The sequence below is a fragment of the Erithacus rubecula genome, assembly GCF_903797595.1.
Source record: "Erithacus rubecula genome assembly, chromosome: 9".
Taxonomy (NCBI): Eukaryota; Metazoa; Chordata; class Aves; order Passeriformes; family Muscicapidae; genus Erithacus; species Erithacus rubecula.
In genome coordinates, this window is record NC_136660.1 from 7,996,793 (window position 1) to 8,020,615 (window position 23,823).

A 23,823-nucleotide genomic window follows, 5' to 3' on the forward strand; every position below is an offset into this window, starting at 1 on the left:
TGTTTTGCCAATTCTAGTTTAAGTACCTCAATGAGCTTTCCAAAGAGTTCTTTGTAAGACTGCGCTCTCAGAATCTTTTTAATTGATAAGCAGCTCTTCTTTCCTTTTTCATTTTATCCTGTTTTTACAAGTTACACATATCACAACACTCTTCCCTTCTTTCAGGTTCTATTCTCTGAATGCTCACTGTCCTTCAGCTATTCATTACAGGCATTTAATATCATTATGAGTATTTTCTTTGCCAGTATGTTTTGTAACAACATGTCAACAATAATACAAGGCCTGGATTACCCTGTAATGCTCAAGTTTGTTAGCTGGAGGCATTGGCTTCACCCACTAAACATCTCAGGAATTTGGCACAGCTAACACTAACTATGCAAAGGAAAGTCTAGTAGGAGTGCCTTGATAAAGAAAACTAAACACAACCAAGAGTCAAGCAGAAGGACAAGAGGTAAATGCTGGAATTATAAAACAGCATACAAAATTATCATTTTATCCTACCTCATTTATAAATAAATATGGGTACAAATTAGGTTTCAGAGGCAATAACAAATGAAAAATGGAAGTACTGATGTTTTCCTTAAGCCAATATTATCTGCTTCTTGATTGAGAGTGAACAAAAATTCAATGAAATAATTATGCAAATAGAGAAATCCAGCAGTCAAAAGAGGCAGAGAGGCAAAGCAGAGCCCACCTGGGGTTTTAGCCTCCAGGGTGATCACAAAATCCCCCATGGCCACAGGACACTCACAGTGCTTTGGGGTTTTTAATTAATTCTTCTGCTAACACACCTTGCAGAAAACACACATCACTGGGCTTCAGGGAGAGATTTGTGCTGTGCAATGGGCAGTAAAGTCAGTTAAAGGATACTTTACATTCTCATTGTACTCAGAAACGATTTCACTGTGACTGAACATCTGGCCAAAAATCCAAATTAAACTTTGCTAAAGAGACTAGAAAATACAGGTTTGCATTGAAAGAAAAGTAAAAATGTGGTTCATCAATCTTTCATGGGAGAAAGTGAATGCTTTAATAGTGTTTAATAAATATTTACTGCCCCTCAGTAGAACTCTACAGTTGTGCAATAACAGCAGTGTTAACAAGCCAAATGAGAATAAGGCCATTTAGTAGGACAAAATTTCAGGATCAGGACCTTAAGTTTAGGCACTCATATCCTAAAAAAATAACTTCACTTACAGTAGTTAAATTGCAGTGACTCCTGAACAGAAAATAGGTGGGAAATAAAAACCCAGCTTTGCAGAAACAACTGCTAAGAGATGCCCACAAAGCTATCTGATGGACACATCATTGAAAAATGGAATTTTTACTCAAGGACAACATCAGCTCTTTCAATGAATACCCTCCCACACTTCTCAACATCATCTCAAATATGTCCAAGCAATGTCTGGAATAGTTCTTCAGTGGAGAGGCTGGACTCTCAATCAGGAATAGCCTCATTAATTTTGTGACACAGTATGCTGGGGTTTTCTTTTTGCCTTTTCAATCCTGCTATGTATTTTGAGTCATGCTAAATGATTTCAGATACACTGTGTCCCTATAATATATTTTAATATCTTCAGAATCTTATGTGGATTGAACTCATCAACTACATAAATGGTAAGCAAGAAATAAACTAATGGGAATTACATTTCTAAAGAGAAACGTTTCTTTAAAAAACATTTTTAAAAAATCTTATTTTTAATTTATGAATGCATTGTGGCTAAACTGATGAAAGAAAAAAATACCTTCATTAAAAATTAAGTTTGTAGAATGCAGTCAAAAGTAATACATAATGGGAAATATTTTGGGAAAAAGCAATTATACAGCCTAAGTTTTTCAAATTGAGTCTGTAAGAAATAATCTAAAAAGTTTAATAGCAATTATATCAATATATGCTACCCAAATACCATGTGAGGATACATACCAGGTCTGGCTAGGACTAACTAGATTTAGCTATAAATCCTGAAGTAATTCAGTGCTTTCTCTCCAGATGAGGAAACACTGATGGCCCAAAACACAGGATAGCAACAGCCAATGGAAGAAAGCAAGTTCTAAACTGTCTTTTCCTTTTACCTAAAGTAAATGAGATGGACACAAAAAATCCTACCTCAAGAATAAGACAGAGAGAAATGCAGTCCTCTAAAGTCAAATAAAATGATCAAGACAGGAAACTTTATAAGGCTTTTTCTCCACTTGAAGCAGAAACCCAGCTGAGTACATAATACGTGCAAGAAATAAGGGCAGGAGCAAAATTTTGACAAGTGGGTTGATGGAATAAGATTGGATTTCCACAAAGCATTCAGAACAGATGAGTTTTTGGATGAGCTTGCAGAACAGCCTGATCTTTAAAAGGCTTGTCAGAATGCCAAACTGGGATGATCACCCACTGAAAAACAACCTTCCAGGATATGGTACTAAAGACACAGAGAACAAAATCGTTCCAAAGAGATTTTCATTAATTCAGCCAGAAGAAAGTTAATAATCCATGACGTAAATGTTTCTTTCTTCACTAGCTTGTTAAAAGTGCTAAATTCTCCCCTAGAAAAACACTACAGCTAGAGGTTGACAGAGATTAGCTTATTCTTCTTCAAAGTCATTAAATAAATAATTAACCAACAATAGCTGGTAAGTTACCTTGACAACAAACAATTATTAATATGAGACTGCCCAAGGGAGAATGAGGCAGGGATTTCCAAACTCTGGTGTTAATCAAAGTACTTCAAAGCAACACAAAGACTCGGGGCTGGCAGGCGCTCGCTGCCTCTGGTGGATTCATGTAGCCTGACATGGAGCTTGGAGCTCCTGCAGCCTCTGGCAACAGGGGTAATTCAGTGATGTGCTTCTGTACAGCAAAAGGTCACCACTATTTTTTTAAAGAAGGAAAAACGAAACAGAAAATTGCAAGTACCTGAATTACAGGACGATTAATAACATGTCGGTCACACTCAAATTAATATGAGCAGTATGTCCACAAGGTGTTACATAAGAGATTTTGGCAAAACCTATGAAAAGTAAATGCAGCTAGGGAACACTTCAGGTGTAACTGCACAGGATAAAAGCATCCAGTATTCAATCTATAGATACTTAAAAATTTACTGGGACAACTAATTTGGAGAGCTCTCACATCTCTGTGCCCTCTGTCTTTCATGCCAATGCAATTGTACACGAAAGTTGTGGAATCAGCTGCCAAAACCATTTTATCTCTGCACTTCTTTATCTCTCTTGTTTTTAAGTTCATAGAGAAGGAACATTATCACACCATTCTCTCAAAGACAGTTTCTAAGGTGGTAAAATATTTCTAGAAGATAGAAACTGAGAGTGTTTTGTTTCCCAAAGTCCGTATCTGGAAATCAACAGGAAGAGTGTCCTTATCTAAAGGTCCTTATCAATGAAATTTAGTAATAGAACATGAGTCTGCTGGTGCTAGCAAACCAGTTACCAGTAACCAGTTTGCAAATTTGCAAATTAGAATTTGCTGACAGGCCTGTTGGAGCCCTTCAGATGAGCCTCTGAATTAGATTATGCATAAAGCAGCATAAGCAGCAATACTCAAAATCCTGCTGTAATGGAAGATTATTCCCCAATGAGTGATTTGTTGGTGCAGCATAGATAATTTTTCATCATACTGGAAATTGCTTTGATCCTGTGAAATGAGCGGCCTTTGTTCTCATTACAGCATACCTCAGAGTTACTAACAAAGATCAAAAGTGTCTTTTCTTTCTGAGCCAAGGCAGAAAAACTTGCCCCTGTGCAAGTTATACAGCCACACTTAGAACTACAGGCGTTGTGTTTGGCTTTCCCCAAACTTTGCAATGGCTAGGACAGAATCTGAGCCTGCAGAGCTTCTCTTCAAGGAACTGCTCATATCTGTCCCTTAAAGGACATCAGTCTCTGCAGCTATTTTTAGTAGGGTGCAATTAAGTAAAATTAACACCCCTACCCCTATCTGAGAAATCTTATTCTACTTCCCTTCTTGATAACCTCCCTGCCTCTCCTGGTCTGAAACTCTTCCAAGCCTGGGCAGGAGCTCCACCTTGCAGGAGCTCTGAGCCCATCCCACCCTCCTGAGCAGGCTGCAGCAGCCCAGGCTGGTGACAGCCCCTCCCCAAGCCTCGCCAAGCCCCTTCTCATCACTCCACCACACACACACACACTGGACAGCCCACAGGCCCAAACACTGTGTTTAAGACTAAGCTTGCAATTAAATGGTTTTAAGCAATTTTATATTCTAAATCCCATTATAGTTTATATTTATATGCAACACCTTCAACTGTAATACAAATGGAATTTATAACTGTGTCTAAAGTAAACCAAAATACACAAGTCCCATTGGAAATCCAAGGCCTTTGTTTCTGAATTACTGCACTATCATTGGAAATAGCACATATTAAATTATATCTAAATTACTGCAAGAAAAATTCTGATATCTGGGACAAATTGCCAAGAAATGTCAAGATGTTGCTAACACCAGAGTCAAATGTGTTACCAAAACCTGAAACTTGAAGTAGCAGTGCATATTTTACACACTCAGATAATTATCAGCTGCAGGAGACTTCTGAGCTATTGAAAAGGGACAGACTGAATACATCAGCTTGATTCAGACCATTACCTAAATATAAAATGTTCTGCAACCCAATACCTGTCAGAGTTACCCATTTCAAAACAGGTGTCTAATAAGCATAAATACAATAAGCAAGCAGTAACACCACAGGACTATGATGGCACAACAACAATTTTCAAATATAAAATATTTTTAAGAGAATGAAATATGCAAAATCAGCTGATACCTCATGGACATAACATCACACCTAAAACACTCAGCACTGGGAAAAAAAAAAAATAAAGTCAAGAAAAGTTGACAAAAGGTTACATGCTCAGATTTATCTGTACTCATTTCCTTCCCTCTCTGAGTTAATACAGCCATGGCAAATTTCTAAGCTGGACATTTTGCTGCTGTGCACAGCTACTGACCTGCAGCATCTGAAGATATCCTTCCTGTGGATCACACAGCAGGGATGATATCCGGTGGTTGTTCCTCATGCACCTCTGGTTGTTGTCCCTTGACAGAGGGAAAATTTGCCGGATAACTGTCATCCTCCCCAGAGCACTATGCACCAGCTCTAGGATTTCATTGTCAGTGATCTCCTGTGAACAGGGAGACAGTCATTTAAAAACATGTATTTGTCCAGACATTTTATGTATCTCTTTCATTACTGGTTAAATGTTTTTTAAAAGACAGTAGAAGAAAAATTTTACAGATGCTTAGCCTAGGCCAATGTTATTTTGTGTTTAATGACAACTATGCTATTTTTTAATACATCATCTGAAACAAAAAAGAAAACAGCCTAATACAGTACCATCTATCTTGACTATGCTAAAATTTTGCAGATGTAGTTCCTCAAAGGAAAACACCAAAATGGTACCAATAGGTTTCTTTAAAAAAGCCTTGCAATGAAATTTATGTAGGAAGACCTTTTGTTTGACAGACTAGAACCTCACTATATCCTCAGGACAAAATAACAACTGAAAAACATAACAGTCTTCAGGAAATATGGCTCTTTCACCTGTGAACAACATTACAAGAAAGCACTTTTCCCATAAGTGCAGTAGATCATTTCTGCAGACTAATCTTGGTAATGACTCAAGTCTTTTGAGGTTATCTGTATTAGGAAATAAAAAATAGGAGAAACTTTATGGAGGGGTCTGACACATTTAGAGCATCAGTTTGTGCACACAGAATAATTTTGGAGAAGATATAAGGAGACCTCAAGGACAGGTTGCTTTTCTTTCCAGGCTTCACAACTTCTAAAGCTTCTCTGCAGACCATCACACACCCCAACCTCCTAATCCATCCTGGGACAGAGCCTCTGTCTACTGCTCTTATAGTGAGACTGAAGCCAGCTCAACTCCATGCTTTACACATTTTATGTTTAAAGAAAGACAGAAAACCAAAACCTCTTTTTTTTTTACCCCAGTTTGAAAATCACAGGCTAAGCATATCCTGAAATCATAATAAAAGTGCAGCTTGTGATGATTTCATCCTGGCAGGAGGCACTGCTGCCTGGACTCACCCCCCAGGCACCTGCTGTACATCCCAGCTCCTCACCAGGGCCACCAGCAGCATCTGCCAACCACATCAGCCCATCCCCAGCACAGCTGGACTGCCCTGGCTGCACAGCTGGGCCAGCCCAGTGCCCAGCCTGCACAGGAATCTCTCAGCCCCTTGCAGCTCAGGGGGCTGCAAATTACTCATGTTGCTGCAGGTACTTGGTCAACAGGGCCCACCTGCTGATGCATCATCAGCAGAAGTGAACTTGGCCCTGGATATTTAGCATTCAAGAAAAACATAATATTTTGTTTTGCTTGCCATTTCCTCTGTCAAGCTGTGAGTGAAATGACCATGGGGTTATAATAATTACTTGTTATGGTTGACTAGTACTGTACCTTTGCTCAATTTAGTTCTTCTTTGCCAATTTCCCTTTTTTTTTTTTTTTTAGGAACATGAATTTTTAACTTTGCAGAAGGTGAAATTCATTTCATTAATGACAGACCAACTAGTGTGGCATGAAAACAGTAAAATCAGAAAACAAACATATTCTTATAGAATACAAAGATTTTGAGGCTTAATAGAAAACACTGGGCAGCATTTTCTAACCTTGCAAGGAGAGTGTAGCAGACCCCCAAGCTCTACAGACCCTTCCAGATTCCCCCTCTGTGGTCCTGAGGGATGCTAAAACCACACACCCTGTCTAAGCTGAAGTCTGAGGGAGAGACAATTTTATGGCATAGCTTTAACTCATAAACTCCTTGGCTGCATCCCTTGGTAGGCACACTCTGACCAAATGGCTGAAAACCGAATAAAAAGAATCACAAATCATCCAAACCTTCACTTCAGCTCTCACCACACACATTTTGTGTCCCTTCTGAGTGATACACAGCCTTTCAAAGGTGTCTCAGAAACACAAATATTGGTCATTTGTGGAACTGGTTTATCTGTTTATTTGTCTGCACACACAGAGCCTCAGTTAGTTTGCAATAGCACGTCACATTGCTCAGGGGAATGCTTCAATCCGTGTTCCCTGTGCTCAACTATCATAACACAAATCACAAAATGACACAATTATGTTCCACATTGCAATCTCTATTTTCCTAGAGGTAATGACAGAAAATTATAAATTTTAATGGCATTAATAATTTACAGAACCAAAACATATTTCCAGAGAATATATCCCTGAGAAACCTGGAGGATTAGACAGAACAGCAGTGAGACTAAGGATACTCATGGATTCAAGCTAGAAATTTATTTGGATTATTTTCAGGAGTATCAATCCTGTTTGGTGGGTTATTCTAACTTCCCCAATGCACTATTTACATCTATAAATGAACACTCCTTGAAAATCCAGAAAATATCATTCAGTTAGCTGTTTTTCTACATGGTTCACCACAGTTTACCCTATAGATAGATTTATTCAATATTTACATATTGCTGGCTTCTCTGCATCCCACATGGCATGCACAGGTATACACACACACACATATGTAAATAAAAAAATTAATCCTTTAAAGAAGGGACACCACTTTTCTTACCCAGGAAATGTTCTAATACAAGTTCTAACTCCCATCCTCATGTCCTCCCACACATCCAGTACTACACCTCACTTTTTTCTACACAATGCTCCTAGAAGTCTCTACAGGGATGTGGTCATAATTAAATTTTATTAGCTCTATTTGTAGATATAAGGACTCTGCACTGGGTGTCCAGATGTCTTTCTCAGATCATAGTGAGTGCCTATACAGTAAAAGATCCTTTGATTTAACATAATATTATTCCATACTAAAAATTCTCTTGGAGGGTAGGGGAAGCACACAAAATGATAGTTAGTAAAAGCTGGACAAAACAAACAAAATCCCCACTATTCATATTACTGTGGATGAAATATTATTATTCACTGATAAAAAAACTCATCAAAGCTCATCTATGACCTGGCTCCTAGCTGACTGAGACTCTTCTTTTGTAATCCCACAGCATTAGAGTCAGGGCAGTTCTGAACCCTACAAATTTCTTTGGGCAGGATAACATAACCAGCTTCAAGTCTATGTATAACTTTCAAGCAGTTATCAGGAAAAGAAAATCCACAGATTTTTGTTAGAATAAATAAATAAATATAAATGCTGTGGTATTAAAGACTGCAGCCAAAAGGAGAGAAGTGAGATTTCCTTAGGCAAGTAATAAATATAGAGTACCTGGAATACAATTAGAATAAATTGTAATTGCAAATTGCTATATTTTGCATTGAAATGTGTCATTTCCTAAATCTTACCAAATTTCCACACCGTGTTTCTTGTATTTCTATTCAATTTTTAAACTTTTTCACTCTGTACTTTTTGTATAATTTGAGAATATCTCAGAATGCTTGCCCCACTTGCATTCATAAATGATCATTAAAAGGTCTGAATTTTTCCAATACAAAGTAAGATATAGAGAAGTGTTAAAGATTGCTAACTTCAGATTATGAAAGTAAACACAAATATCATATAAGAGATTGGTGCTTTAAAATGAAACAAACAAAGAAAATAATCTTAGGCACTTTCATATGAAGAGAAAAAGTGAGCAGAATCCCATTTACAAACAAAAATTAGGCTACAATAATTTGCACGGGGACTAACTGTTGATCACCCAAAAATGCATATAACACAGGCATTTCTGGAAAAATATTCTCCAAAAAAGTGAAGAATAACCACTGCATTCATAAGGTTTTATTTCTCCCAAAGAGAACTTTCCCAATATTGCTCTACAGGCATGTGCTAAGAAAACTCTGTTCATCATTCATTATCTTACACCTTCCTACATGCTGCCCTTGGCAAAAAAAAGTATCTTGCTGAGATAGAGACTTTATCTGATAATTACTGTTCCATTTTCTGCTCATTTTTCTCAACTTTCAAAAAATATTTCATAAAAGAAAATAATAAAGAAGTGCCAAGATGACAGCTGAGAAGCCATTTGATTCTCAAATCAAGAGCTCCAGTACCTACAGGTATACTGAGTACATCAGATGTGGTGAAAGGAATGAAAATAAATATTGGCAGAGGCAACGGAAGTGCAGGATGAAAATGGAAAATAAGATATACATCACACCAGGGGGTTCATGAGACACACTCTTGTCCCTCATATAGAAAACTGCCTCCTATAGACAGCAGTGGTGAAGAGAGACCTATGAAAACAGCAGAAAAAATAATTGAGCTTGAGTCCAGAGAAGGATTAGCAGAAAGATGCTTTGGGTGAATGTTCTGAGAGGGAAAAGGAAAAGCATCAATTGCCATTTTTCTGCACTGTGCTCTGACTGATCACCTGGGCTGAGCTTGGGAAAGTTTTATCTGTCCACTGAAGATCTATAAATTAATCTGCTGGCAGCACCACCAGCATCATTTGGAACGTGTCATCTGTCCAAAAAGGAAGAATAAGGTCAACTGCTGTCTAAAATTTTTGACTGGTATTCAAGTGATGAGGACAATGTCATCTCCACATGGCCAGAGTTCCCCAAGTCCCTTAGCACTCTAGCTTCCTGTCTAAGGCTTCTCTGATGAATTGTCTACTCTTGCTGTATTTCCAAAATTTTTTATTACTTTTCCTGCAAAAAAAATTCCAAGAATTTTTCTTCTCACTTCACTTTTCCCTTCTCTTTCTCAGCTAAGAAGGTTTTTCTGACAAATATCATCATAGTTGGGAAGAATTCAACCAAATACATTAGAGATACATTTGCTTTAGTACTTTCTCTGTGTTTATTGACTCAATTTTTTTTCAAGTCAGGATCTTTGAGGACAGAAAATATTAAAAAGCAACTTTTTTGGGGTGTTAATCAGTTTAATTTTATTTTTTAATTAAAGCTTGCAAGAATTTCAGGGTTTTTTTACTACTGAGTGCTTTGCTTTCCTATGGACTTTGAATATATCTAATACTCTATTTCTACATTTATTTGTTTCAGATTTTTTATTGAAAACACATTTCTACCAGTAACAGACTGGTCCCTGACTTTTTTTCATTTTAAGCATCTTTGTGCTTAGCACTGTAAAACTATTGATGATTTTTCAAAAGCCCCAGTTATTAAGCTCAGATTAGTACATGATGATCAACTCGTTTTCCACATTATATTAAAAAAAAGTAAAAAAAAAAGCTTATTTTTGTGGCAACTATTACAAATACATTACAAATACAACTTACCTTTCTGCTATCCACCCCACAATGTTGCATTGTAAGCTGCTTGATTTTTGTTTGCTTGCTTTTAAATGGGAGAAATAACAGCACAACTTTTTCTAAGAGATAAAGAAATGAGCCCTTTTCAACCTTAGATTCAAGTTACTCTGCATAGCATTAAACTGTATGTTGAAATACAGGAATACAGAAATTCAGTCACCCATTGATTAGTCCCTGCAAACACCTCCCACTTCTTAAACCATTGTGCCATGAGAAATACCCACAGGGGTTGGCACTTAACCTACAAGGACATTTTTACCCCATGGTGCATTCCTTTCTAGTAACTACCTGATCTTCTAGACAGTAAAACACTAAAACATTGAAATTTTTACCAGTTTACTCCACTATTGTTGTGGTTGCAGTTTGAGAATTTAGAAGTTAATATTGGATTTCAGCATTTGTTAGTCCATATGGCACAGAATGTGGTGATTCTAAAAAAGAAGTTATTTTGTGTTAATGACAAAAGCTCCTTTGTATCTGCTCTGATGTAGATTGATCCAAATCAATGAGAATCAATATAATGTAAAATAAATAAATGAAAATTGTAGTCAAGAGGGAGCTCTGATCTTTACCTTTCAAACTTATTTTTTACACCTTACAATTAAATCTATTTTTAAAACACTAAAAGTGCTAGTAATTCCCTACTAGGCATTCTTCTATCCAAACCAAACACAATTACAACATAATCCTCCATTACAAATGGCTGATATCAGGAAACACGGTGCTCAGTTCATCCCTGGCTAAGTTAAATCACTGAGGTGGCCCCAAGGGTGGATTTGGCTGACAGAATCTAATCAAACACAGTCATTCCAGCTTATTCACCAGACAGAGAAGGATGGCTGGCAATCAACCATGAGTCACAGATCCCATACATTCATGTTTACCACTGAAAATACTGGATAAATGGTTCAGTAACAGGTATATGCAGTGACTCTTTGCATAAACTGTCACTGCCATAACCATATTGAAAAAAGATATGTGGACACACCTAGAGCAGGAGATGCAGATCAAAAAATACAAAACACAGTTGTATCCATGCTGACACTGAACTTATTTAGCTGACTTACCTAATATGAGTAGGATGCTGAAAAATGAAGAATAAAAAACAAGAGCAGAACCAAGTGTGAAAAGAGACAGATAATGGGATGGAAGAAGGTAACCAAGGAAGTTGTTCCTATACACTCTTATACTTAGATCATAAACCATTTTCCAATACTAGATCTAATTTCCACTGCAGAAGATTAAATTGTATTTCCCTTATATTTCCAGATTGAAGATGTGATCATATTCTTCTTTTATTTGTTCTCAAGTTTTGCAGCCTTTACACATGGGTCATATATTACCAAGCTTTCATCACACTAAGTGCTTTCCTCTACATTTTCAACATTGTTCTGCATGTCTTGCTTAAAGTGTTTTGCCTAAAACTTGCAATACTGTTCCAACAAAGCCAAGCTGATGTCAAACAGAGTGAAATAATTGCCTCCCTTATCTTACAAAGGATTTTTCTGGTATCGTATCTGAGGACTACATTTGCTAACTCAGCAGGACCACAACAACACTGATTCTCATTCTGGTTTTTATCCACAAGGATTCTAAGCTCCTCCTGCAGATGCTCACCACCTATACCTCATTTTATAGCCACAAGCAAAACTACTTCTCTGTAAAACTGCTTCCTAGGGGAGTACTTCAAATTCATCTAAAACAACTGGAACTACAATATATTTTTAACAGTCTTATCATAATTAATAGTTTTTATAAAGTCAGAATCAGGGAACTGAGTAAAAGTATTAAACCTCCATTTTTCAAGTAATTACCTCTCAGTTTTCTTCATCTTCTGCTATATATAAATTTTCTCTTATTACTTTCCATGATCCCTGGTATGAGTCATTTTGCAACACAGCCTTATTTTATAATCCCTTACTTTGTTATACCTTTACACTCTTCCCCAGCCCTTTTCTTCAACCACTTTTCCTTTAGAATTCATCTCTGATTTCAGGTTCTGTGAAGATAACTCACTGTCACCATAAGGAGACTTTGTTATGCTTTCATCCTCAGAGAACCCCACAGTTTCTTTAGTCACCCTTTACTGACTGAGTTATCTTTCCAAAATCATTCCTAGTTTCCCAAAGCTGTGAAGCGGGACAATCTTTTGATGTCCATTACTCCATGGTCCTTTTCCCACCCCCTCTTCTCCAAAGAGTGCATGTTACCATGGCATGATCACTTTCACACCAACTATTTTCTGGCTTTCTTAGCCCATTCTACCTTGACCATAATGAAATCTGAACTGATGGCTGCCTTAACAGTTTAAATAAACATGGTCAGATAATGCAAATCAAAGGAAATTTATGAAGCTCTCTCTGCATCCCAGCCCTACTTTTTCCACTGCCAGGGAGATCTTCCTATATTTTAATTTCTTGTATTTGGGGCATTTCTGTAAAAAAAAAAAAAAAATGCACTTTCAAAAACAGTCTTCCTCAATGTCTCCTGCATATTTCCAGTCAAAGGTTAGCACCTCTCCTCAGCTTCAGAGCAGGGACAGATGGTTTTGTTTGACATGTAACACTACACTGCATTTTTTTCATCCCTACCTGCCCTTCACAAAAGGTGTTCTCCTTTATCAGTGAGTAGTCCTGTGCTTTGCCTGACCACATCTTACAGCTTTCAATTAAACTACTGAATAAAAAAAAAGTTAAGAAAGAAATTAAAGAAATTATGTCATAATAGTGCAACAACTAATTTGAAGTATCTGTCGAATTCTGTACCATTCCACTTCCAGGAAGAGTAGTTTATTGCTTTTTGTACTGATTTACATGAAAAAAGAGTGAATGCTTAGTAATTTGGAATTAGAATTAAATATATTGATATGAGGGAATAAAATACTGTGTTTGATTTGATTATATTTTTGTTCCATGTTCAAGTTTTTGAGAATAATTTATCTTTTCTTTACCTTTGGAATGGAGACAATTTTAAAACCATGAAATGGCCACAAAAAGGTAAATATGTTTTCTAATTCTTTTTATACTCACAGACCTACTGCTGCTGCTAATAAAGAAGGAGACACAGGTTCCTGGAGCACTGCTCCTGGTTACAACCACATCCAAATTCAGTTTCAAGTATTGCTCTTGTAGCTCTCCCACAGACACATGCCCTGGGCAAGGCACAGCATTTTCTCAGAAAAGGCAGGAAAAGAGAAAGGGAGAACAAAAAATGTCATGAGGAGCCAACAGAGATGCTTAATGCAGGTATGAAAGAGAAAGAAAAGTAAGAGAAAAAAAAATAATAAAGAAAACTAGGGGGAGAAAAAACAGGAAGATCCAAAAAACAAAAAAAACCCCTGTAACTGTGCCAGTGTTGCCAAAAGAAGCAGAAGGACACGTCAAAAAAAAAAAAAAAAATCAAAGCTGGTGGGTCACTTCAACCATCAAAGGTATAACAGCAAAGGTTGAAACAGAACACCAGATATGTGCTAACAGATCTCCCAAAACTGCAAACCATTGCCAGCTCCCCACACAGTCAATGATAATAGTTTTTTGGGCTATTTTGGAGACACTGCTAAGCACGTAGTAGTCATTATTTGGAAGAGTTTTCTTTTACACAGGTTTATACAGGAATCACAAGTGGTCTTGCTTTTAAAATGCCACCTGGCATGTTTAACCGGAATTTAGGTAGAATCGCTACCTAAATGAAAGCAAGGAATGATTTAGCATTTCTAGATGAATAAAAACAAAATGTGCAGATGATGAAATATAAATAAAAAAGGGAATGGGTAGTTAGAAATACATTCCTTTTTTCCCCTTCTAACCTCCACTACTTTTGACAGCTACAGTAATATTGAAACATAACCTGTTTGAAACTAGAAAAATGGACACACAAATACATGTATTTTTAAGCAGTAGGTTTTTAATGACTTTGGCTGCAAAGAGAATATATGAGGGCATGATACTGCCTGAAAAAACCCATCTCTCTTACCCTAGAAAACCTGCTGGGTAATGTTTCAGCCTTCCAACTCCACACAATAAATTTAACTCCCAATTAACCAGCCGCCTTCTAAAGAGGACCAAGTCCTTTCTCACCACCAGTGGCATCCAACTGAACATTTACTTTAGCACAGACCTGGGTTGTTGAAAACTAGCAAATGGATTTTGTCAGTGCAGCTGTTTGTTCATTTGCTGTGTAATTACCAGCCATATGGATTTATAGTTAACTCATCCAAAGCTTGGTGGTCTTGCTTACCTAACAAAATTTAAGTGATAAAATTTTTTCTGTCTCTAAAACTTAACTCTATTCCAACACATGGGAAGGCAACCCAGGGGAAAAAAATAACCTAACACAAAATTTTATTGGATTATCAGTGCAGAGAGAGTAAAGTAGATTTAATTAAAGTAAGAAGATAATAAACCCTCTTATTGAAACAATACCATGCTATGTAGCCATTCTTACTATAGCAAGGTAACTCCAAATTTCAGGTCCTCATTAGCTTGATGAGAGGTGGGAGACAGAGCACACTTAAGGTGCTCTGGGTTAGCAGATCTCAGGAACCCAAGCTGTCCAAAGCCCTTCATAGGCTCCCTGAAGTGCAAAAGGCCTGAAAAGCCTGTTTCCAACCCAGTGCTCCTCATATCAGGAACCTCCACGGAAAAAATTGTCCCTGTGTTCTCTTCCTGCTTCTGCCCATTCAGTCAGCCAGCCCTACATCTCTTTCCTTGCAATAGGATCATTAGGTCACAGGATGAACAGGGAAGTGTAGGGTCCTCAATCTGCCCTGGACAAAAAGTGGATTGGCTAAGGTTTTGGTCCATTTGCATAATGGACTTTTACTCTCACAGAAACACATCAAAAGAGCTGATTTGACTGCAGGGAATTAAAAGTTAATTCCATCCTGCAAATCACAGAAGAATCAGCATCATCTTTTCTATCAAATATTCATGCAGTTCCCACTACCACTAATTGGAAACATGTACATGGAAAGCTTAATCAGTCTATTCTCTTAGCATGGGGGGATGCACACTTAAGAAGCAAGCCCTAAGGAACCTCCACCTTTCTATAGATGCATCCATGGAGATGCTCAATGCACTTTCTCACAGTAGCTTTAAGCACATAGACAAATTCCAACACTTCTCTTAAAGAAAGGACAGCCAAGACATTTCCTCTTCCTTTTGCCTGCAAAGCCTTCTCCAAAGAGTTTTGAGTATGAAAAGCTTCTCTAATTGTCTGACTTAATAGGATTTTGAGATATTTATAAATTATGTGCACTGATATTTTTCACTAGAAATTTGTACTCTAAATTCACATGCTGCTCTCATAGCTTTCTTACCCAGTCTTTAGCCAAAAAGGAGAAAAAACAAAAGCTTCCAAAAGAGAAGCAGAACTGACACCCTGTATGATTTGTTTGTGTGTGTACCAGTGTGCACGCTAGTGCTGAAGGCTTTTATCACAATGTTACAGATTCAGGCTTCGTGAAGTGAATTTTAACATGTGAACAGTAACAGCAGCAGTAAAAAATTCACAAACACTCCCTCTCTATAAATGTTTAGGGAAATATGCACAGTATTATCTTTATGTGAATATAAACACTGACTCTCTGGGCATCTTGCTGATGTTTTGTAGTGGGTCATTACAGCAGCTGACAAGCCAGGAGGTACTTAAATGTAACAAGGACTAGAAAGAATTTATAAAGCCTGTACAAGCAGGGATTTCACTTGCTTTCCCTAACCCCTATTTAATTACAGAGCCTGTCTAGTGCCACACAATACAATTTATAGTTACTATTAAAAGTTGCCTATCCAAAATTATTAGCGAGGTGCAAAGAAAGGAGTGAGAAATTAAGAAAGAAATTGGCTATTAAATTAGAGGCTATGCATTTATAATATAAAAATAAGACAGTGAGCACTGTTCTTCTTAAATTAGGTATTTTGCTATCTTTAAATAAATCATTATTAAAACAAGGAATTTATAAAATACTGCCATTTATCAGTGATTTTTAAGTTACTATATATTGTACAACATTTTTTTTTTAAATAGAAATCTGAACAGATTCCCATTAGGGCATCCTGGCACTAAGGTAAAATGAATAATCATTTTAGCAGGACAGGATCCCATTTGCTGCAGAGAGGAAACATTACACTTTGAATTTAAGCTATTCTGGGTCTTGGCCAACACACCAATACAGTTCTGCACTAAAGAAAGCCTGTGGATGATGTAAATACATATTTGAATGGACTAAACTTGCCAGCACTCTTCCCTCTCTTGGCATCTGTGTGCAGCCTTTCACAGCAATGCAGGGTGAGCTTCTGCCAGAGATGCCTGTATTTGAGATTTCTTTTGATATATTCTCTTCTTCCTAAATAGCTAATGAAATAGTGTCAGCAGGATGGTAAAAATAAGTCTCCCAGCTGCTCTGAGGTACATTGGGAAGCTTTATCTTGACCTCTGGTGTGCAACCTCTGCCAATTCAACTAAGACAGACAAGCAATGACACCACAGAATTTGAACCTTGTGCCATTCAAAAAGCAAGAATGTTACATGTATGCTCTGTTTGGTATGTCAAAACATATGAAACAAAAGATGGTGATGCGTGAAGGTAGCAAGCTGTGTTTTCTCTTTTGACTTTCTTACCTCATTTACATAGACCCAGTGACTATCCTTTGATGCAAGGTTGGTTTCCACAGCCTACAAAAATAAAAAGAAACATAATAATAAAAATAAATAAAACATGGAAAATATATTCCAGAAAGAACTTATATAAAAATGTACTATTAAGCTCATTTTGACTGTTTTCATTGCTACTGATATTGTTTCAGTATAGTTCATCTTTTCTCTGCTGCTTCATGGAACAGTAACTAACTGGTGGGAGCCACCTTTGTCTGAGGTCAATTCTTAAATCAAAGTACCCTGACTGTGTCCATGTAACACAAAAGCACACTGGGGCAGGGTGGTACTTTAGCATAAGAGATCCTGTGATGGATAACTGCACAGAACATGCAGTTCAGAAGATCTAACTGCTCTATGATATGTCTAATGTGTCCTACTCAGCTGGGTTTCTTTTCAATATGCCTCCCAAAATATACTGTCTCTGGTCCATTACACCTCTGATAGTTTACCTGTTTACTAACCTAGTTAATTAAAAACATGGCAGTGAGATACTCAAGTGAAGTTCCCACATTTATATGAGAGTTCATCCTCTCTTCATATCTACATAAGGCTCAAGACAAAGTTATGATTTGCATGGTCACTTTTTTTGTCTTCCAGATATGAACTTGGATAATCACTGCATATTATAAAGAAACATCCTGTCTCAGCAATTTGCATATTTATCTATACATGTATAACCCACTGAGAAGCTAAAATTGGGGAAGATTGCACTACTAGTACTGAGAGAGAATCTCAGTTGCAGGATCTCACAATATACATAGAAGTTCCTAAGTTTCCCTTTGTTTGACATAGATAAGTTCACTTCAAGACATTTAATAGTCTAATAAAGTAATAGCAAGCATGGAGAGATGTACACTACTGATATTGTTAATGTCCTGCTTAATACATGGTTAAGCAATTACTAGAGTGTGTTCATCTCTCCTAATAAAACAGTGCACACAAGTATTTCAGGAGGCAGTTCATTACATGGTCTTGAATGTTCCTACCTTCAAACACTTCTTTTCTCTGTGCCAGTATGACCCCATTTATTGAACAGATATTCTTATCTCTCCGTTATAAATGGCCCTATGAATCACTGAAATGAACCCAGTTTAAAAAAAAAAAAACAAAAAAAAAGGAAACAAATGCAAATGAACAAAATACTTCCAGTTACTGATTTTTAACCTGGATAATTTCCACAGTATTTTAAAAATGAGTGCAATGGCACTGAGAGGCTCTGTAGACTACAGAGCACTGGGCTGAGCAGGAACATCATCAACCACCTTCCTCTTCAGAACACATTTGCATAATAAGCCTCTCAGATATTTAGTGTCAGATGGGATGAATCACCTTCTCTTATGACACTGACTACAGATGACTGGCTTAGAATAAACGCCCACGACTTCTAAGGCTGCAGTGGAATAACAACAGTTCCATCCTTAATATAGGCTAAGGGATATCTGATTCCTAAAAAAATACAAAGTAAACTTTCACTAATTAGCAACACCTCCATCTTTGACATTAATCTCAGTTTATGCTGTGTCCTTAAAAAAGGTATAAATTACTTACCTAAGTAACTGTGTTTTAAAATTTTGCTCATTTGGGTAGCCCACACAACCACAAGAAAAAATTGTGGGCAACACAAATACCTCCACCTATTTCTCACATCCACAACCTGAAATACTCCTTTAAAAAAACAAAAATCCCAAGAGAAACTGCCAACTCATCAAAAGAGGAGAATCAACACAGACAGAACACAGTGATTCTCTTCATCATGAAGAGCATTATAGGAAGTAACAAAACCTGGTGTCAAACCAGATGAGAACCACTAGAGAGAACACTTCTAGCAACATAATCCCCTCCTAAACATGTAGTAAAAAACTGTCCCCTTGGTAACTGCCCTCTTTGCAGTTCTTCTAAGCTGGGAGGAGCATTAAGCTGACCACCTGAGGAAGATCAGCTCTTAGGAAAGATAGCAGTGATGAACAGGAGGGCAAAAATGTGTGCATTTTCTCCCTTTTCACCTCTCAAATATATCCAGACAAAGCCAAAATAGCCAGGTGCTGTAATATACAGAGAAAGAGCAAAGTGCTGCTAGCATTAGCAGAGCAGAATTAAATAATGCTCAGGTGCAGAGTTATTGCACTGGCTATATTTAGTGATTCATCTGCAACAGTGAGCAATTTGTATGAATAAATGCTCAGTCTGGGGAGACGCAGGAGCCGAGGAATTTGAAATGAATTATCGTATCTCATTCTTCTGGGTTCACATATCTGGGCCAAAGTTTTGAAAATGAGGTGCCTAAATTTAGGCTGCTAGGAGTTTATCTTTAGTCATCAGAGTGCCAGACCATTCAGCACTCCTCCTACAGAGCCAGTGGCTCTGCATTCTAATAGCTTGAAATGTATTTAGAAACATCACTGTAGGTAGTCAAGTCTAAATGGCTCTAAATATCTTCTGTTCAGAACTGCACACATAGAATGAACCATTACTCAAAATGAAAACATGCTGGGAGGGAGCTGAAACTTCTTGCACTTTGTGCTTCAAATTTTGTACCATATATACAGATTTGCAATCCAAAAAAATATTTTTAAAAACTCCATTGAAAAACAGCTCTCAGTTTTCAACTTTCTGGTATCACCAGAGGCTCATGAAAGTTAAGCAGTGTGAAAAGCAAGGTCCTGGAGACCTCTGTTATCATAAGGAAGCTTATTATTGAGAATTCTCAAAGTAAGAAAGAATTTCATGTTTATAACTTAGTGAGGCTTTTTACTTTAAAGAGGAAAAAGATGCCAACACTTGGGAGATTATGGTCACCCATTTTTAATTATTCATGCTGTTCAGGATCTTGCCAATTGCTTGTGTCCATCCATTTAAAAAGAAAACAAATTGTCTATGAAACATCCTTGAAAGACCTATTCCATCCTACTTGATAAATGTACCCTCTATAAAGAAAGTAGGCTATGAATTTGTGAGATCACTGTGCCTGAGTAAAAGCATTGCCACCTACTGGGGAAGGATTTATAGGTTAAAATATGCTACAGTTTTCTATGGAAAAATTATTAATATAGGTGCAAAAACCACTGGAAATTAAAAAGCATCCATGTTTCATTAGTTTTATCTCAGAGTAGCAAACAAATTCCACTAATTTAAAAAAAAAAAAAAAATTGTTATTTGAGACTGAACCCTTCTTCCTCCCCAACTACTTTTCAAGAGCCAAATGTAAAATGCAGAACCCAAACAAGAGAATTGTAATTCACTCAGTGGACCACTACAAGTGCCAACATATAAATGATATAAATGATACTATCAGAATTGGACCAGAACTGGAAGATGAGAAGGGGAGCAGTAAATGCAGGAAACGGTTTAATTTCTCAGTAGAAAACATTTGCAATAGAAATGAAAAAGGAAGAAACAGAGAATCAAAATACAAGCATTAAGATTTCGGATCTCATAGCAACACTGATAAAAGAGTAAGAAGCTTCATGAAAAATAATCAAGGATAGTTTCACGTATACAGTTTTGTTTACTTTTAAATATATGACTTAAAATAATTTACTGCCAATAACCCATGACAACATTATTTTATTGGAATACAGTGGAAAGCAAATATTTACGTTGCCTTTATGAATAAGTAACTCGGTTCATTATTTTATCTAATGGCAGTTGGCAGGATTAAAAGAAATTACGAAAATAAGTAGTAAATACTGCTATGTTCAGAAATAATTCTGCAGAGGGGAAAAAAAAGAAATAGAAAAAAATACTTTCTCGACCTTCTCAGAAAATCTGAAACTGAAAACCTCTCCAAGCATATAATGGCTGGCCAGTAATAGGGAAGGTCTTTTCCACAATTCCTGGCTGCTTTGCCAGGGTGAGCACCTTGCTGTACAGCAAAAGGCAGGCTGCATAAGAAGGGATGCAGGGATGAGTGGCCAGACACAACTGAGAGGAGATGCTGTGGGTGCTCAAACAGACCTGGCAGGCTGTGTTCCAGTGACAGCAGGATGTGCTGAAGAGTTCAGAATTACATGCAGCAGTGTTATAGCTACAAACCTGTTGTTTCCTCCCTGTGCATCCAGGGGAACAGGCAGTAGGAATGTCTGCAAGCCCTGTAACCAACCCTGGAATCCTAAAAGAAAATGTCTTGCAGATGGCAAACACAGATGTTCCTGTTGTGTCTCAATTTTTGGAAACAAAGGTTGCCACCCTGAAATCCATGATATAAAAGGACCACCAGGGAGTGGTGTTTTGCTAGGAGGGATACCAAAGTAGCAAAAGTTATTACTTGTACATCCTTTAACTTAATGGTGAGGATAAAGAGCATCACAGCTTTCCAAGATGAAAAAACAAAGCAGAGGGAAAACTGGGGACTTCAAAGAAAACAATTTGAAAAGGATGTCCTAAGAGACACTGGAAGAGCTCAAAACCAAATCTCTTGTGCACTGCAATGGTTTAACCCCAGCCAGTAACTAAATACCATGCAGCAACTTGCTCACCTCCCTGACCTCTCCCAGTGGAACAGGGAGTAGAATCAGGAAAAAAAAATGGTAAAACCTGTGGGTTGAGACAAGAACAGTTTAATAACAACAACAACAGTAAAGTATTTGAAAAATAACTGTAAAGAAAAAGCACAGGATGAAAAGACAGAGAAAAATAAACCCAAGAATGACAATGATGCAGAATACACTATTTCCCACCTGCTGATCAATGACCCGCAGTGCAGAGCCCCCAGTACACACTGACACACCATGGCCATCCCAGGGCCCCTGTGTGCAGGAAATTCCCTGTCCCAGCACCCAGACCCCGTGTGTGGCTGTCACACTCACAGCCCCAGAGTGACAGAGGCCCCTCCACGCCTGCACTGCCCACACCCCTGAGCTTTATCCCCTCACAGGGTAAAGAAGGGCATATCTGGGGGTCATTAGCTTCTGCCACGTCCTCAGTGTCCCTCAGCTGGCCAGGCCATGTCCCTGGCCCCTTGTCATGCCAAGGGCTGTCACTTCAGTGCCTCAGTCTCAGGCTCCCTCCCAGATCCCCTGCACCAAGTGTCTCCCTCAGCAGAGAGCAAAGCCCAGGCACAGAACTGCTGGCCATGGAGCACCTGAGGAACCAGCCTGCAGAAGAGCCGAGTTCTTCCCAGAGAACAGTAAGACAGTGATAGATAAACCCATTCTTTACCTTTTAAAACTCTTTTTTACTTATTATTCATAAAGAAGGTGTGAAGGAGGGCTTGGGGAAGTAGTCATGTCTAAATGTCAGGTTTTTACAAATCTCCCTATTTTGTTTCCTGCTCTAGCAGCCCCCTTAAATACTTCTTGAGAGACCTGACCCTCCTTCCAAAGATCCTCTTTTTATTCCTAAGTTCCTCCAAAACCTCCTTGCCCATCCAGGCTGGAGGTTTGCCTCATTGACTCACCTTTCAGCACACAGGGACAGGCTGCTCCTGTGCCCTCAAGATCTCTGTTTTGAAGCACACTCACCTTTCCTGAACTCCTTTGTTTTTAAGGGCTGCTTCCCAAGGAACTCTCTGAATAAGTTTCCTAAATAGGCCAAAGTCTGCCCTCCAGAAGTCCAGTGTAGAAGTTCCCCCTCATATCACCAAATATCAAGAACTCCGTAATTTCATGATCACTGTGCCCCAAGCAACCTCCAACCACCACATCTCCCAAAACTTTTTTGAACCAGTTTGAAATCTATTACAGTAAAACTGCAGTAGGGAAAAAAAAAAATTAAAATCTTCTGTATAACATTTTGTAGTCTGAGTCAAACTTAGGTCCAGCTGACAGGTTTCATTGCAAGAGACAGATTTGGATTTTTAAAAATAACTTTGTTCTTGATTTAAATGTTCAGGAAGACATCCTAAGAATCAGGAAACTGGTTTTGATCCCAAAGAAGAGCTACAGACCAAGTTTCCACTGCAGTACAACTGACAGTAATTAATTGGACAATATCAAAGTGCACCTGTTTATCTGAGAAGCTTTGTATATGTCTTGGATACAAATAAGTTAAGATAGCAGATATGAAAAAGTCAATTTTGGTAGAACAGATGGGTTCATTTTATGTCCCCTAGATACCAAACTTATATTTAGAAATCTCTTCAATTATAATAGTGCAGTTCTTGTCCAGGTGTGAATTGCATAGGTAATAACATTTCACAAAAAAGCAGCTTCTCTGTACCAGTAACTGAGATTTTTTTACTTCCCTAGAACCTTCTTTCCTTTGTATTTTAAATAAATACCTCTTGACTCAGTATCTCCAGAGGAGCATTACTAGATTAAAAATAAAGTAAGCACTACTAGCTGCAATAAATAAATTATTTATATAAATATTATAATTCTTATAGCATACTAAAGAGTACTTTAAACTGATACCATTTCTAAAGTTTAATAGTTAATGGTACCATTAGAAGAGAAGCTAAAACAAAAATTTCCAGTACAGCATCCCAATTTTAGATAAAACTAATATAATTCAGATTAAGAATCTTGAAGATAAACACTCAGTTGCAGTAAACTAGATCAAGCCTGTAGGTTTATTCTTATTATTTAATAGAGGCTAACTAAAATGCCTAAATATAATTTCAAAGTGAAATATGAAATTTTTTCTTCTCTAAATGGTAAAATGGGAATTTTAAGTGTTTCCATGACATATTTTTGCAGATAGAAAATTCACTGAAACTGTCCCTTTCTAAGTGAACCTCATTTTCCAACAATTTGAACTTTTACTAAAAAAGTGTTGCCAGAAATTCCATATTCTTCCTTCTTTCTGGACCTATTCCCAGAACATGTTACATGTACATGCTTTTACAAAAGCACCTAGTGAGCTCACCTGTTTCCCTGATCACCACACCTCATGCCAATAATGGAATTCATTTTACTACACTTACACCAGAAGCTGTCCCTTCTGAATCCTGAAGCATCCATAGAAGTTTCCTACAAGCC

General features: G+C 37.5%; 1 protein-coding gene across 1 annotated transcript in view; it reads right to left on the reverse strand.

Annotated features, from left to right (window-relative positions):
* GRID1 (glutamate ionotropic receptor delta type subunit 1) overlaps positions 1 to 23,823 on the reverse strand; it is a 476,351-nt gene that overhangs the window by 95,946 nt on the left and 356,582 nt on the right. The window contains 2 exon segments of the mRNA XM_079312339.1: positions 4,972 to 5,145; positions 16,871 to 16,924. Of these exon segments, the coding sequence (XP_079168465.1) occupies positions 4,972 to 5,145; positions 16,871 to 16,924 (228 nt within the window).